Source organism: Canis lupus, chromosome 21 (assembly GCF_011100685.1).
Source record: "Canis lupus familiaris isolate Mischka breed German Shepherd chromosome 21, alternate assembly UU_Cfam_GSD_1.0, whole genome shotgun sequence".
NCBI lineage: Eukaryota > Metazoa > Chordata > Mammalia > Carnivora > Canidae > Canis > Canis lupus.
Window position 1 is genome coordinate 30,491,433 of NC_049242.1, and position 16,554 is coordinate 30,507,986.

General features: G+C 43.4%; 1 protein-coding gene and 1 pseudogene across 1 annotated transcript; both read right to left on the reverse strand.

Moving 5' to 3' along the window:
- Positions 1-2,201: 2,201 nt before the first annotated feature.
- Positions 2,202-7,189, reverse strand: MRPL17 (mitochondrial ribosomal protein L17). Its single transcript, XM_038568914.1, has 3 exons — positions 6,960-7,189; positions 6,571-6,639; positions 2,202-6,229 (listed from the first exon to the last, which is right to left on the reverse strand). Exons 1-3 carry the CDS (start codon positions 7,131-7,133, stop codon positions 5,954-5,956), a joined length of 519 nt encoding a protein of 172 aa, XP_038424842.1. The 5' UTR covers positions 7,134-7,189; the 3' UTR covers positions 2,202-5,953.
- Positions 7,190-13,972: 6,783 nt separating this feature from the next.
- LOC485338 lies at positions 13,973-15,498 on the reverse strand (annotated as a pseudogene).
- Between the last annotated feature and the right edge of the window lie 1,056 nt (positions 15,499-16,554).

Genomic DNA, 16,554 nt, shown 5'->3' on the forward strand with positions numbered 1-16,554 from the left:
GTTGAATTTTGCAGGTTTTCTTGCCTCTCTTAAAGGCAATTTTTCAGTCTTCTTCATAGCTTCTGTATCCTGTCTGTCCCATAATGTCTGATCTCAGCCTCTTTCCTTCTACGTATACACTGAGTCACCCCATCCATTTCCTTAGCTTTAATTGCCAACAACTCCCAAAATCTGTTCTCCCAGTGAAGAGCTATTGCCCAAGCTCCAGATGCGTTCAGGCATCTAACTCAGCACATACAAAAACTAAACTATTTTTCCTTCTGGGACAAAAGAAAAAGATAACTGTAAGAAAGATTCTGAGATCATATTAAGGAAAAGCAATTAGAAATTAAGTCAGAACAATGGCAGAAAGTTTACAGTGAGAGCTCTAGGTACGGCTTTTGTATTTTGTATTTCTCCTTGAAGTGAACAGCAGTAAAATTCTAATGCTATGCTTCTCATGCTGGGCTGCACACTAGTGTGTCAAGATATATGTGAAGCCACAGTGTAAACAGGCTTACCTTCCTAGAGCATTGATTGTGACAGAAAGCTTGTATGTTTGTAATTAACTTTAAAAAAATTTTTTTTAATTTATTTATGATAGTCACACAGAGAGAGAGAGAGAGAGAGGCAGAGACACAGGCAGAGGGAGAAGCAGGCTCCATGCACCAGGAGCCCGACGTGGGATTCGATTCCGGGTCTCCAGGATCGCGCCCTGGGCCAAAGGCAGGCGCCAAACCGCTTCGCCACCCAGGGATCCCGTATGTTTGTAATTAATTTTTAAGAACATAAACCACTTTTTAAAAAAATATTAAACAGATATGATATTGTGGAACAGAGTGTCAGAAAAGTTTAAACTTTTTTCCTTAAAATATGAGCACACAGACCATTTCTATTATTAGGCCATCTCAAATATAACTATCAAATTCATGTCCCAGAGTGAGAGGAGAGTTATAATATGCCCATGAATTTAAGGGCAAGGAGAGGAAAAGTGTAAGGGTACAGACATTACCCAGCAGTGAACAATGGACATTCAGCTTTGTAGGAAGTTTTTTTTCAGATGAAGTGAGAGGGAACTGGGGAAGGGAGGAATTTCTGAGCCTAACCAAAATGCAGAGCTAGGCTGACAAACTTAGTACCACACACTGATTCAGTCAATAGACATTTATAGATGCTCATTTTGTCCCACGTTCTCTATTGTGTGGGACCAGAGTAACTTAGATATGTCCTCTTACCCCTAAGGAGTTCACTATCTACTAATGGGTGCTGAACAGTGTAATTGTGCCATTGCTACAATGAAGGGTGTACAGCGTGAAACTGGACCACTGGAAACATGCCTAGCTTTGCTTGGGGGAATTCAGTGAATACTTCACAAAAGAGGCATCGTTTCAGCTTCTGGCTAAAACTTGGAAAATGTATAGGTGTCGTCTGCTGGTAGGTTGGTTAGAAATATTTCAGGAAGTTGGAATATGAAATGTGTGGGAAATGAATTAGACACACACATTCCTGACAGTCATTATGAGCATGTAAATCCCTGGAGAGGAAGGAACCCATTTTTTTAATCTTGGTATACTCAGCAATGTAGCTTACTTAGCACTATCCCTGCATAGTACCATAGTACTGTTAATTGATTTTGTAAAGCTCAGCTAGAAAGTTGAATATGTCATGGACAGCATGTGGCTTACTCCTCCTCACTTAATAAACATATATTGAGCACCTGTTATGAATCAGGTCCTATGGGAGGAATAGAGTTATCCAGAAAATTGAGTCCTTTTGTTCCTGGCTTTGGGAGATGAGCTGGAGTCAATGAAGCAGTTAGGCCCTTATAGGACAATGTGATGAATGTTTTAATAGGCATATGCCTAGAGGACTGAAACTGCACACAGGGAGGGACCTGGCTCTGGAGGGTTGTGTGAAGTTTCGAGGTAGCCTCAAAAAAGTGACTTCTGAGGAAAGAATCAAATGATAAGAGGTAATGTGACATAGGGCAACTATACAACAGGCAACCCATGCACAAAGGTCTGATATATTTACAGAACAAGTATTTCCTAAAAAGGGTGACAGCCAATAATGGTAGAAGAGGCTGAGAGGTGGCTGGGCCAGGCCATAGAATGCCTTTGTGTCATGAGAAAAGTCTAGATTTTATCTAGCAAAGGCAGCGGTGAGTCGCTAATAATGGTTCAGATCAGTATTTTTTCAAAGAGCAGGTTGTAATCCACTAGTCAGTTGTAAGATTATTTATTGAATTGAGATCAGCATTTAAAAAAAAAGTAACTAGAAAAAAACTGACAGCATTCATGTGCATATATTTGTTAAGGTAATGTTTTGTGATGCTTTTACTTCAATTACATGTCTGTGAATAGTGTTCTGATGTAAAACATTTTTGAGAAACACTAAAGGTTCAGTGGCACAAGTTAATTGCTACTTTGAGTAGCAATTAAAAGAAAACCCAGTGCAAGTAAGAATAATCACTAAAGATTACTATATAGTTTCTTCTACTTGTTCTGACCTGACATTGTCATCTTCATCTTCATACTAAAGCCAGTTCCCCATGGCACGCAGAATAACATGCTACCTTTACGCTTTTCCAGTAGAGACCAGATTCTCATTGCCTCAAATTAGTTTAGGCCGACCCATCCCTGAACCCGTTAATAGCAAGGGGATGGAAATACTAGAACTACCTTAAACTAATGAATGTTTGGGAACCAACTGCTGCAGCTGTAGGGAATTATAATGCAATGTGGCAAATTCAGTGTATTATGGAGATACTGTAGCAGCACCCAGGTTTACAAAGTAATGAACTTACGTGGGGATGGTCAGAGGAGCCGCCCAGATGCCTGTGTATGTGTACAAATCAGGTAGGTAAAAGGAAAGTTCTCCGGGTGGAAGATACTGCATGAATACAAGATGATAAGGGGAGCTGTGCATAAGAAAAGTCAAAATAAGGACTTCCAGCCTTCCTGAGCATAAAATTAGAGGCAAGGGAAGTAAATGGAGTAGTGAATGTTTGGTTACCAAGGGGATCAGGTAAGGAAACCGGACTCTTTCCCCATAGGAGAGGAGGCACTGGAGATCATCAGGGAATTAAGAAATCAGGTGTTTTTTTACTTCCTTTGCAGTGTGGAGGGAGGCTTTTGCAGTAATCTGGGATAGAGAGGTTTTGGATTTTAGCTAGGGAGAGGTGACTGCAGATTTGAGAAACATGGAAATAAAACCAACAAGACTTGTTCAATTTTTAAATTGACATTAGAATGTTTAAGCAGTGCCTGGCATTTGTAGTTTGTCTCCTTTGGATATTGGGCTTATATTGTGTCACTGATTTGTTGAGGCTAGAGTTAAGTTTGTTATTTTTTGGAGGAAGTGCACAGAGCTGTCAGCCCTGCTGTAAAGAACTAGAGCCCAAGACAGAGAATCTCTGAAAGTAGGGAGGGAACTCCAATGTATCTGGGCCCGTCTTGGGGGTTTGGAGTTTACTAAAAAGGTGCTTAGAGGGCAGCCCCAGTGGCCCAGTGGTTTAGCGCCGCCTTCAGCCAGGGAGTGATCCTGGAGACCTGGGATTGAGTCCCACGTTGGGCTCCCTGCATGGAGCCTGCTTCTCCCTGTGCCTCTCTCTATCTCTCATGAATAAATAAAATCTTTTTTAAAAAAGAAGTGCTTAGATGGATGAGGGCATGGTCCACCCAGGTGAAAAGTTACCATTTATAGGTCAGATTAGAAAATGGACATCGTTATTTCTCTTGTTATCCCTGAGCCTCTAGTAAGCATTCTAGACTCATGTATTTTTTTTTAAAGGTTTTATTTATTTATTCATGAGACACAGAGAGAGGCAGAGACATAGGCGGAGGGAGAAGCAGGTGGGGAGCCTTATGTGGGACTCGATCCCAAGACCCCAGGATCATGATCTGAGTCAAAGGCAGAGGCTCAACCACTGAGCCACCCAGGTGTCTGCATGTACTCTTTAATGGGCCAAAATATTAAAGATGTAGTGTCCCTTAAAGCCATCATGGCAGCAGACGTGATGCTTTAGGTTGTGAGCTCCTTGATGGCAAAGGTGGTTTCTTCTCATCTCTACATCCTTAGTATCTAGCCTAGGGCTTGGCATACGGCAAACACTTGATAAAGACTATATCCCTAGTGACTAAAATGATGGAAAGTAGCACATGCTTATTATGCACTTAAGGAATTGTTGAAAACCCCCAAGGGAGATCTGTTTCTGGGGACTAAGAGGAAAAGCTGAGATTTGAATCATAACCCACCTATGGTAATACTTAACAGATGTAGTTTTAAATTTTTTATTTTTTATTTTTTTTAGTTTTAAATTTTTTAAATGATTTATTTATTTATTTATTCATAAGAGACACAGAGAGAGGCAGAGACATAGGCAGAGGGAGAAGCAGGCTCCCTGCAGGAAGCCTGATGTGGGACTTGATCCTGGAACTCTGGCATCACGCCCTGAGCTAAAGGCAGATGCTCAATCACTGAGCCGCCCAGGCATCCGTAGTTTTAATTTTAAAGGAAGTACTTTCTCTAGGAGTCAGGGATGATGACTCCAAGATATCTAGTTGAGGTTCATGCCAAGGACAGGAAGGAGGTGAATTTTGGGGAAACATTCAGAATTGTAGGTTTATTGAATAAATGCTTTTGAGTGTCTACCATGTCACTCAAAATATGTCAGAAGGAGCTTTCTGGCAATACTGTGAAGGACAAATTAGAGGGAGATGGGAGAACCCTGTTGGGAACAGATGAATCTTAAGACTAGAGCAGCTGCAGTGAAATAGCAAGGAATAGCTCTGTCCATGAAGCTAGTATCTTCTAGACCAGTGACCCCTTCCACCCTCACCCTTACTTGCTGATGATGGTTGGGTTTAGCAGGCCAAATACACTGTGAAGGTCCAGTCTAAGATAAAATATCTTCTTTTTCACTGTACTAGCGATATGAAAACTGTTAGGCCTTGCTGTCAAGTGTACAGGCAGGGATAATAGTTCCAAGTCTTCCCACGGCTACTATCCTAGTCAAACCTCTGAGCCTGAGGAATGGGCAGCCTGGCTAGGCTAAGTCTGGCTTCACAATAATTAGTGGGTATAAAGGAGCTTCCTACTTCTCATACGCCTTGGCCATTCTGAAGCCGGATTTCCCTTTTCTGAGTTCCCAGAGAAGCCCAGATTTGACAACAATAAAAACTTCCAGGAAATTCCCAGCACATTTAACTTCCTAACCCTCCTCCCACCTCAACCCTCTCTTTATTCCCCCACCTCCTACCCCGTCACTCCAAGAGGAAGGAGCTTATCCTTTACTGAGTGCTTCCACCCACTTCCACCCTTTCCGCCAGAAAGGTGGTGCCTCTGAGTTCTCAGGTCCTCTCCTGTAAGGCCTATTCAGAGCTGAGAGGAGCACATGAGGGTAATATGTGATCCTGCTTAGAAACAGAGGAATAGTTGTAGTGTTCTTCAAGTTTCCTAAGGTACCAGATTATTATGGAAGATTCAATTCTACATGTTCACTCTCCTATCCTGTCAGGACTTAAGTTTTCTCTAAGAAATCCCAGGGGTTCAGTATCTATGCTAGATGTCAAAATTCAATCACCTTTGGAGGCCGGTTTGGAATAATAAGATACAAGCCCCATAAAAACTGGCATTAAGAAAAACAAAACTGTGCTAACCAAACACAACTCAGATCAAGAGCCAGAAACATAAGCAATGAATTTACTAACCCATGGAGACTGAGCCTTTGATTAGTTCTCATTCTCCAAAAATCTCAAGAGGAGGAAAAAAACCCCACCCTTATACATTCATATATTCATACAAGGAATTTTATCTACTCTGCAAAGAGATGATTATCTGGCTCCCCAGAAGCTTCTTGGCTCCATTAAGACTGTCCATTAACAACTCTAGCTCCAGTTCTTCTTAGAGATTAAAAGAGCTCCAAAATGATCATAGGCATTGATGAGTATGCCACACACCCGTTTGGCTCCTGTTAAATCCCTGGTGTTTGAGCTGTGTGGGAGCCGTGGATGCTTGCTTTCTGGTCCTGCTGCAACCCCTGAAGCAGCTGGTTTAGAAGAGTAAGGTTGCTGTCTCTGCGAGGCAAGGGCAGGGGTGGGAGGCAGTTCCCTTTATACTCGATCACTGCCATCTTGGCCCGATCCTGCTTACTCCGATTTGGGATCTGCAGCATTCTCGTGTAGCCCCCATTCTGACCTTGGTAGCGAGGGGCCAGTACTTGAAACAGCTTTGGGATCAAGTCTTTCTCCTAGAGGGGGAGAGTTATCCAGGAGAGACAGAGTCAGGCACCACTGCTGAGACACATTTAACTTTTAGCACTTGGAAAAAGTAGGGTCCAGACACATTCACACCGAACTCTTCCACCTCCCAATGTGGTCGAGTCAGAGTTACACTGAGGGGTTACAGGCAATTGTGCAGGTTGATTCACCTAACATTCAACTAGGTTAAGTCACACGTTTCTCATTTAGTTCACAGCATTTGTCCCTAAGAATCTTAGCTTAATTCCGTCCAGTTCCCCCTTCCTCTTACAGCCCCCTCCCACACAGGGAGCAAAGGCTGGGACGTGGGAGGCAGACAGGACGTACTCACCGTAAGCCAGAAGTCAGCCATGCGCATGGCCTGTTCGTTGGTGTCTCCCAGCTTCCCATAGTCGATGAGCTGAGAGGACATAACATTACTGATCCAACCCGAGCAAGAATGGAGGCGCCAATCTTACTGCTCTAATGCCCCATGGCAACCCATTCGTTTGACCTCGAATTCGGGCCACCCCTAACTCCGCGGCTCTATGCAGTCGTCCATTTGAGGGGCTGGAGGAAGAAGGCTCAACTCGGGGTACCAGGGGGCTCAGACTTCGGGCAGCGATCGCCAGGGTACCCTCCTCCTCCCCCAGGGCAGCCACAGCTCCCGCCAGCAGCTCGCGGCGCAGAGAAGGGCCCGCCCCCTCCCCCGCCCCCGCCCGGCGCGGCCCCGCCCCTCACCTTCTCGGCGTAGCCTCTCATTTCGTCCACGCGCGCCCACGAGGCCTCTATGCGTTCGTGTCGCACGAGTCCTGTAAGCAAGTTCCGCAGCAGGTGGATACGGGACTCTGGACCGAGGCCCAGACGGCGAAATACACGACCGTGGGAGATGGCTGCTGCCACCGACAGCCGCATGGTCCCCACCTTCTGTCCGCCCCTGTGAGGCCGGAACTGGAAATTCGCACGGGGGCGGGGGCGGGGGCGGGGGCGGGGGCGGGGGCGGGGGCGGGGGCGGGGCGGAGATGCCTCGGAAACGGCCTTGAGAGGACGCATGCGCCGTGCCTCCGTGCGTGGTGGACGTGTTTGCGCATGAGCATCAGAGGCTGCCTCGCTGGCAGCCTGGGGGAGGGCGGGGAGGAGGTGTTGGCTCCTTCCAGGGAGCGGGGCGGGCCGCAGGCGCTGCTGGGCGGGCCGGGGAACCGCGCGCCCTCTAGCGTGGGACCGAGCGGCCGTCTTGTTTCTCGCGGGCTGCGTCAGTCTTGCGGCCTCCGGGGCGAGGGGAAGCTCCGCCGTGGAGCCTGCCGGGAAAGTGAGTATCCCAGCGGGAGCGCTCCCCGCCCCCCTCCCGGAGTCCCGGGCCCGGAGCCCGGAGCCGCGCCGGCCGCCGGCGGGCGGACCCGGGTCGAGCTCGCGCGTCTGACGCCCCGAGCGTGTCTTTGGGTCACAAAATTATTTTTCGTAATAACGGGGAAGCGAAACCAGCAGCAGTGATGCTCAGAGAAGCGCAGATGCTGAACATTTTCTTTTGTCGAAGTACAATGCAATAACCCTTCCAGTTAAAGTACAGCAAAGGCAAAAGTAATGGGTTAATACTTCTTAATTGCATCCAATGTGGGTTGTTTTTTTTTTAAAAGGTGAGAAACATACCTGTGCATTGGTGTTAATGTTCAGTGACGTTCTAGTTTCTGTTTCTGAACAGTCCTAATGTCTGCAAATTCGCAATTATTTTGTCAAAATTATTCCTTGTTAAAAAAAAATAAAAAAAAATAAAAAAAAAATTATTCCTTGTTGTGGGTTGAATGGGGTCTCCCCCTCCCCCCCCAAGGAAGATCCTTAAGCCCCAACGCCTCCCAACCTCCACCGCACTCCCCGCAGAATAGGACCTTATTTGGAAATAGGGTTATTGGAGTTGCAATTAATTATTAAGATGAGGTCATACTGCAGTGGAGTGCGCATCTAATCCAAATGACTGGTGTCCTCAAGAAACAAAACAACACAAGTGGAGAGACCGACATTTGGAGTGAAGACAGCCATGTGAAGACTGGAGACCCAGGGGGAATGACAATGCCACCTGACCAAGAAGTCAGAGATGCCAGTTAGGCATCTGGGAGCCAAGGACTACCAAGGATTTCTGGCAAACACCTGAAACTAAGAGGAAGACGTGGAACAAAATTTTCCCTAGATCCTTGAAAGAATTATCCCTAGGAGACTCATACACTGGTCTTCACATATTCACGTTCAGTAGATAGCACACTTAGACTTATCACTCTGTCATCACTCATGGGTGACCACAGAACGCTTCTTGTTAATTTTAATTTTGGAAAGTTTCTTTCACCTGAAGTAGTCAGGAGAAGTCTCATATGAATCCATGGCATAGATTTATACGAAGCCTATATCACAATAAATTCCTGAAATTAGAAACTTTATTAATATTTACAATATCTTTGTCTTATTTTTTGGGGGGGGTCGATTCTTCCAGCTTTCAGGATTTCCACAATTGAAAGTTCGTCATAAATTTCTATTGGTAAAGTCTTATGAAGATTTTCTTCTGAAAAAGTCAAGAGAAGATGAACGGACATGTTATTTAATCCTTTGCTTTAGAAGGAGTGTCCACTTTGTGAAAATGTTTATTATTTTTGGCCATGAAAGCCATCATCTCTTGTCTCTTCTGGTAGTCCTCAAATTTTGATTCCTTTGTCAATTTCTTTAAATTTTGTTGTTGCATAGTTCGTAGCTTTCTCCACAATTTCTGTGAGCTGGTATTCATGGAACAATTTCACTTTATTTATAATTATTTTTTTAAAGATTTTATTTATTTATTCATGAGAGACACAGAGAGAGAGAGAGAGAGGCAGAGACACGAGCAGAGGGAGAAGCAGGCTCCATGCAGGGAGCCCAACATCGGACTTGATGGTCTCCAGGATCACACCCTGGGCTGAAGGCAGCACTAAGCCGCTGAGCCACCCGGGCTGCCCTCATGGAACAATTTTAAACCTCAGTGTTTTACTATATGTTGTTCAAGGCTTATTCTGGTGGTTTGCAGATAGTTTTGTGTCTTGTTGACCTCATATAAAACGTTACCTTATTAAAAAGAAACTTGGAAAAATCTTGTGCAACTAAAATTGTTTTAAATTAACTTTTAAAAATAGGGCTATGTTCTACTAAAAGGGTTGGAGTCCAAAATGTGCCAGAAGTGAATTTGGAAGATCATAAATTCTTATGAATTTACGTGAAAAGTAACACATGTGGCCAAGTTTGACTGTAATTGATAGTTCCTTAAATTAACTTTCATGTAGAATAAAATATTTGTTACTGAATTAGTTTTAAAAAGTGATAATTTGGGGTGCCTGGGTGGCTCAGTCGGTTAGGCATCTGTTTTTGGTTCAGTTCATGATCCCAGAGTCCTAGGATTGAGCCCCAGGTCAGGCTCCTTTCTCAGTGGGGGCATCTGCTTCTCCTTCACCCTTTACCCCTCCTCCCTGTTTGTGTTCTCTGTCTTTCAAATAAATACATAAAATCTTAAAAAAAAAAGCGATACTTTGAAGCCTTCATAGATATTATTATAACTCAGCAGTAACTATAACAACTGTTTAGAATTCAGTCTAACAGATTTTTATGTGAGGGTTAGTGCATCACTGACACTGTTTAGTATTGTCACATAAGGTGATAAAAATCAGGTTAACTATTGGTTAGTTTTATTACTATTAATACAATCCTTTATAGATAGTTTACCTCCTTATGGAAGGGCAGATTGCTCCTACCTCCCCATAAGATAACAAATGGCTCTGAGTGTCCAGCTGAACCTCCAAGGAAGGTATTCAGATAAATCTGAGTATTCTGGGTGATCCAGGACTTGGAATAACTCTCCTGAGAGTCCAAGTTGAGCCCCTGAAGTGGCGTTGGTAGTGACTGCAGCTAGTCTGGCAGAGGTGAGGAGAGTGGTCCCAAGCAGTGTTCTGCAGTGCTCTGCAGCAGCTGAAGAAGAAAGACCCCAGTCTGTAGAAAATTGTTATACATGACATTTCATAGCTTATGCTGGAAGAAGAATCTGGCTGTGGCCTTGGCCCTTGGACCTGCCCACACTACTGCAGAGAACCTGGGTGTAATGTTGTGATATAGTGTGTGTGTGTGTGTGTGTGTGTGTGTGTGTTTAGTCTTTGTCCAGGTTCCTCTCAAAGAGCAATAGCTCTTAGGATTTCCTAAGTGATGGGAGTGAAAGAGTGTCTTTTATTATTCATAAAAGCCCCTTTCAACCATACCTGAGTTCATGCTAATGAGGTGACTCCTGAAGGATGGGGGCTGGTTAACCGAGAAACTAATCATATGATTAGAGTGATTAGAGGGTTGGTGCTTTCCCTTCCTTCTGGAGAGGTTGGAGATTGACTTAATCGCCAATCTCCAATGATCTAGTCAGTTGTACCTGTATAAGACCCTTAAACAACGGGGTCTAGGGAGCTTCTGGTTTGGGGAGCACACTGAAGTGCTGGGAGATTTATCACGCCCAAAGAGGGCATGGAAGCTCTGCACCCCTTCTTATATACCTTGCCCTATACATCTTTCCATTTGGCTGTTCCTGAGTTGTACCTTTTATATAAACCAGTAATAGTTAGTAAAAGTGCTTTCCTGCCATTCTAGCAAATTATCAAATTTGAGGAGGTGATCATGAGAATCCTCATTTTATATATAGCTGGTTAATTAGAAACATAAGTGACAACATGGGATTTGGCAATTGGCATTTGAAGTGAGGTGACTGAGCCCTTAACCTGTGGGGGTCTATGCTAACTCTGGGTAGTTAGTATCAGAATTGGCTTGTGGAACTGCCAGTTGGTATCTATAAGGAATTTGAGAATTGCTTGGTGTGGAAACATACATATTTGGTATCTGAAGTGTTTTAAGTAGAGAAATAATCTTTTTCCTGTACTCTGAATAGCTACATCCTGTTTTTTTTGTTTTTTGTTTTTTGTTTTTTTTTAGATTTTATTTGTTCATGAGAAACACAGAGCAAGAGAGAGGGAGAAGCAGGCTCCATGCAGGGAGCCCAACAAGGGACTGGATCCCAGGTCCCCAGGATTACAAACTGGGCTGAAGGCGGCGCTAAACTACTGAGCCACCCAGGCTGCCCAACTGCATCCTATTCTGTTGAAGCTTCTATGAAGCAATGTCTTGGGAGCCAGTATAGGGAGTTTAGCAAGGAATGTGGTGATGATAGTGGGAAGCAATTGTCAGACCCTAGGCCAACTTGTGGTTCTATTCCTGGAATCCTGAATGTCTAGAAGTGTACTCATTCATGAATTGTCCTCAGTCATGATATGTATTTTACTTTCAGGTCAGGATCTTAAAACTGCTTTGGATCCAATGTTCTGGGAAGGATTAGACAATGACAGAGCCGGTTTCTGGTATCAGAATTGTGATCATATTAAAATCAGTTAAAATGAGTTTTCCATAATTAGAGTCATCAGAATATTGAGGAAAACTGTAAATCAAACACATTCCAAATGGAAACAAGAAACTATAAGCAGTTGAATTTAGGAAAATAAGTTACTGACATATGGATCTAAAGTTGAGGTGAAAAAAAAATAAAGTTGAGGTGGTCCAGGGCTGTAGAGAGACATAGAGTTTGGATGGAAATCAGCATAATTGTCTGTGGTGATAGTTCCCTTTCAAAATGATGACTAGCTGTTTCCAGCTTGGCTTACTTGCTTTATGTGGTGTTCTTTCCCGTCCCTGCTTCATTTCCTTCTATTATTAGTGAGATGAACTGCCTGCTATTGAGATTATAAGGTCCTTCAAGGTCAGGAAAGGACTCTGACTCAGGCATCTCCTCTCCCAATCATGCTCTTCTACCTCCAGCATAGTTCTGTGCTTTTTTTTTTTCTTTTTTAAGTCTTTTCAATATAAGTTTGTAAAAAAGAGAACTTTGATTTTTTTTTTTTTGTCTGTGTCCCTGGATGATTTCACCTTCATTTAGAACAATTATTTATCCCTCTTTTTGTCTTTCACTTGATAGGTACTTATTGAGAATTTACTACGTGGGCTAGGTACATTGCTTGTGTTAAAAAGCAAAATTCAGTTAAGTAAATTTGAAGATCCAATTGGCTTTATTCAATAATTCATGAATATAGCAGGATCCTATCTAGCAAATAGAAAGGAGCTCTGAAGAGTTGTGTAAAATGGAAGGTTTTTATAGGCAGAAGGAGGGTGAGGCAAGGAAGTTTAAAAAAATGGATTAGTTCAGGCAAGAAGCCCAGTGTCGGGATATATACTGTGACAGAGAAGGTTGGAAAGTATATCCAGGGAGACAAACAGAAAATATCCAACACAAGCAGTGAAAAAACAAAACAAAACACCAAGTTCCTGCATTCATAGCATTCATATACTAGGAAAGCTATCTTTAAAAGGAGTTACGTACACTCCTGGGGGTACACAGTGACTTTGCAGGAGATACACATGTATGAATAATTTTTTAAAAGGATTTTATTTATTTGAGTGAGAGCATGCGTGTGTGCATGCACGAGCAGGGGTAGGGATGCAGAGGTAGAGGGGGAGAGGGAGAAGCAGACTCCCAGCCCAGCAGGGAGCCTAACACAAGGCTTGATCCCAGGACCCTGATATCATGACCTGAGCCGAAGACAGACCCTTAACTGACTGAGCCACTCAGGCGCCCCCATGAATGGATAATTTTTTTTTTTTTTTTTTTATTGGGAAGTAGTCAACAAAAATTTATTCAACTAGCCATCAGAATTATAAATTACAACAGCCAACAAGATAATTTTTTTGCCAAATTCACGGAAATGGAGAATCATTACCTTCAGCTCTGGCATGGACGCAGAGAAATCCAGCGCTTTTGTACATTGCTGAGGGCACTGAAAAGTCACCTGGCAGTACCAGCCAAAACTTAGAACACACAGAACCTGGAGAACCCAGCGTACAGAAAGGAAAGTATGTTATTTAATGAAAAATACTTCTGTCTGTAGGAGCAAAGAGGAAAAGCAATGTGAAGGTCACCAGCAGAATGATGGAATACGCTGCAGCACATCCGTATGATGGAATGGAATGCCCAAGTCCAGGCAAGGCCTCTACATGTTAAAAGAAATTGCTTTTGTAGAGAATGATTCCATTTCTTAGAAATTCCTCTAACAATTTAGATGCATGTCTGTGTTTATAAAAGGCATGAAGGATACATCCCAAACTGTTGGTACCTTCTGATGGATGAGATTGAGCTGTAGGAGTGGGGGGTAAGGAGTAAGTTAACTTTTTTAGATACTTCTGTATGTTTTGAGGATCCACTTTTATTTGATCAATAAAATGAAAAAGTACAGTAGGATTAGAATATAAAGTTCTTATTTTTCCAAGTGAAAAAATTGGTACTAGCTACAATTGATAATTTAAGAAATAGTGGTAGAGGTAGAAGTAAAAACTACGTAAGAGTTATGGCTACCACCCAGAAGAAACCGAAAACGGGGATTTTAGGGATTAAGTGGCAGACTTTTAAGCAGAACGAGGCTACATATTCTCCAAGATGATTTGGCTTATGAGCAGTATGCCCTACAGAAGGGCTTTAAATGCCTTCATGACCATAGTAATCCATATTAAGAAAGCAAAGCCAGATACGTAAAACAGCAACCACACAAATAACAATTACGTATGTGAGTTGGGTCCCGACAAACTGAAAAGCACTTCTTATACTCCCCATCAGACCTTTAACACAACTTTTAGGTTATCCTCAAGTAGAAAAGTAGCCACATTCAAATGAGTTAAGGTGTAAGAAGTTAAAAAGGACCACAAGCTTTATTAAAAGTAAAGGTAACATATAATATATACAGATGGCACATGGTGCCAATTTTATTTGCAGATATTACAATACTCCAATGCATGTTTACAAGTTACACCTTTGCCACAGCCTTGGCTAAATCTTGAACTAGTGCAGAATTTAGCTGTGCCAGAGTGCTGATCTTAGCATGCTTAGAGGCGGCATACTTGTTCTTGATAGTCATGTGCTTTGTAAGCCCACGATTCACCATGACTATATTCTTAGCCAGGTGTTGCATAACATTTAGAAGGGATTCTTCAGTGTAGGACAGATAATGCTGTAGAGTTGGTGTCCATTCACCATTATCGAGAATTTTCAGCGCTAAGCAAAAAGCTCCTGCTGCAATCTGAGAAGGAGGAAAGTGTACCATATCGTAGTCCAACATAGATAGCTCCATCAGGTATTTGGCCAAAGTATGTTGCTCAACATCAACCTCTCCAATCTTAGATGCTCTCCGAAGGAAATGCAGGGGTAGAGGGCGGCCCAGACCAAAATTTAAAGATCTTAGAATCTTCATTTCCATCTGTCTGATTTGGTGTTTAGTGTAAGTATTGTCAGTCACAAAGGCAAAGTCACCAATTTCTGGAGGGTACATTTCCTCATATTTGCTTGCAATAAACATGGCAGTGACACCAACCAGCTGCAGCATCTTCTTGGGCACACAGTTATTCTGCATGAACCGATCAATAATGGAAACAGTCATGTACATGGTCTCCTGCAGTAACCTGAATTTCATTTGAACCTGTACTAGCCAGTCAATTAGGATGGCTCTCATGTTTCCAGTGACTTCACGACCCAGTAGGTATTTTGGTTTGACTGCTTGTTCTTCCTCAAGTTGTCTCAGATAAGCATAAATATCTTTCACGTATTCACTACAAAGGTTTGGATCAGCTCCATCTTCTGCATCTACATCATTCACTGCAAGAATTACATCAGAGAAAGCCTGACACAGATATTCTTCTGCAGGAGCACATCCAGATGTTTCCATCGGGCTTGGAGAGGGAGTATCAACCAAAATAGGCTCGGGCGAAAGTTTTTCTTCTTTAACCGGCTCAGGTTCCAGCTCTGGTTCCGGGACAGGGACAGGCTCAGGTGCCTTCTCTAGAGGCTTTGGTATTTTTTTAGCAATGACTTTTCCAGGAACCGCAGTTTTTGCTTCCTTTTTCAGAGGCAGTTTGGCTTGTGGTTGTTCACTGACTTTGTTACCAATGTCTCCCAGAGCAGTTCTTGGCCTCAGGCCGGGCTTGGAGGCTGCAGCAGAGGCCAGAGGCACCCGCTTTGCCCCTGCCATACCGATCTTCGCCTTGTTTTCAACATTCACTTTTGTGTTCCTGGTGACCCGGAGCGCCATGGCCGCGTCTTCACGGGGGGAGAGGAGAGCGCGGGAGCCGCCGACGAGCCGGGAGCCGGGAGCCGGGAGCCGGGAGCCGGGAGCCGAGAGCCGAGGCCCGCGGGTCAACAGCCGTTCCTCCGCAGCACGCCGGCTGAATGGATAATTTTAAGGTAATTTCTACCAGGTCCTAAACCTCCATATATTGCTTCTAAAATTGATCTGCCTAGGAATATGTTTATAGTAGAAATAGCATTTTGGTTCTTTTTCCCCACCTTATTTTTATGTCAACTCTTCTCTCATTTTTTAAAAAATAAAGCCATTCCTTTTGCCCATCTTGAATCTTATTATGGCACATTGTTCCATGAGTAAAAAGTCTATCTAATTTATCTTAGAGGGGCAGCCCGGTGGCTCTAATCCCGGTGGCAGCGGTTTTAGTGCCGCCTTCAGCCCAGGGCATGATCCTGGAGACCCAGGATTAAGTCCCATGTCAGGCTCCCTGCATGGAGCCTGCTTCTCCCTCTGCCTCTGTCTCTGCTTCTCTCTCTCTCTCTCTCTCTCTGTGTGTGTGTGTCTATCATGAATAAATAAATAAAATCTGGAAAAATATATTAATCTATCTTAGAATATTCAAGAGTTATAAAAATCATGCTGAGGGGATGCTTGGCTCAGTCGGTTAAGTGTCTCTCTCTTGATTTTGGTTCAGGTCATGATCTCAGGGTCATGAGATTGAGTCCTGCATTGGGCTCTGTACTGAGGGTGGAGCCTGCTTTAGATTCTCTCTTCCCCTCTCCCTCTGCCCCTCCTCCTGCTCATGTGTTTATGCAGATGCATGCTCTCTCTCACACACAAAATCATCCTGGGAAATAACCTACAAAATGTATTTTGTATTTTCATTAATTTTAGTAATAAAAAAACTTAATGAGTATCTTTATTCACTTATGTCTCAGGTGTGAAGGTATTCAGGACAGATGCCCCCTGTCTTCATGTGCAACTTTGGCATGTGATTTATTGTTAGCTGAAGGCACTTGAGACCCTGTGGACTCAGGAGAAAGTTTTGTCCCTCTTTTGACCATGCAGAAGAATCTAAATTGGAGGTCTTTCCCAGAGTAAGGATTACTAACAGTGATAAAATTTTTTTAAAAGATTTTATTTATTCACGAGAGACACAGAGAGAGAGAGAGAGAGGCAGAGAC

Excerpts from the sequence above, each read along its gene's own strand:
- MRPL17 (XM_038568914.1), bottom strand. The coding sequence starts at position 7,133 with ATGCGGCTGTCGGTGGCAGCAGCCATCTCCCACGGTCGTGTATTTCGC. Across the intron at positions 6,640-6,959 it reads TGAGAGGCTACGCCGAGAAG|CTCATCGACTATGGGAAGCT; the intron begins GTGAGGGGCGGG and ends ATGTCCTCTCAG. Across the intron at positions 6,230-6,570 it reads TGGCTGACTTCTGGCTTACG|GAGAAAGACTTGATCCCAAA; the intron begins GTGAGTACGTCC and ends CTCCCCCTCTAG.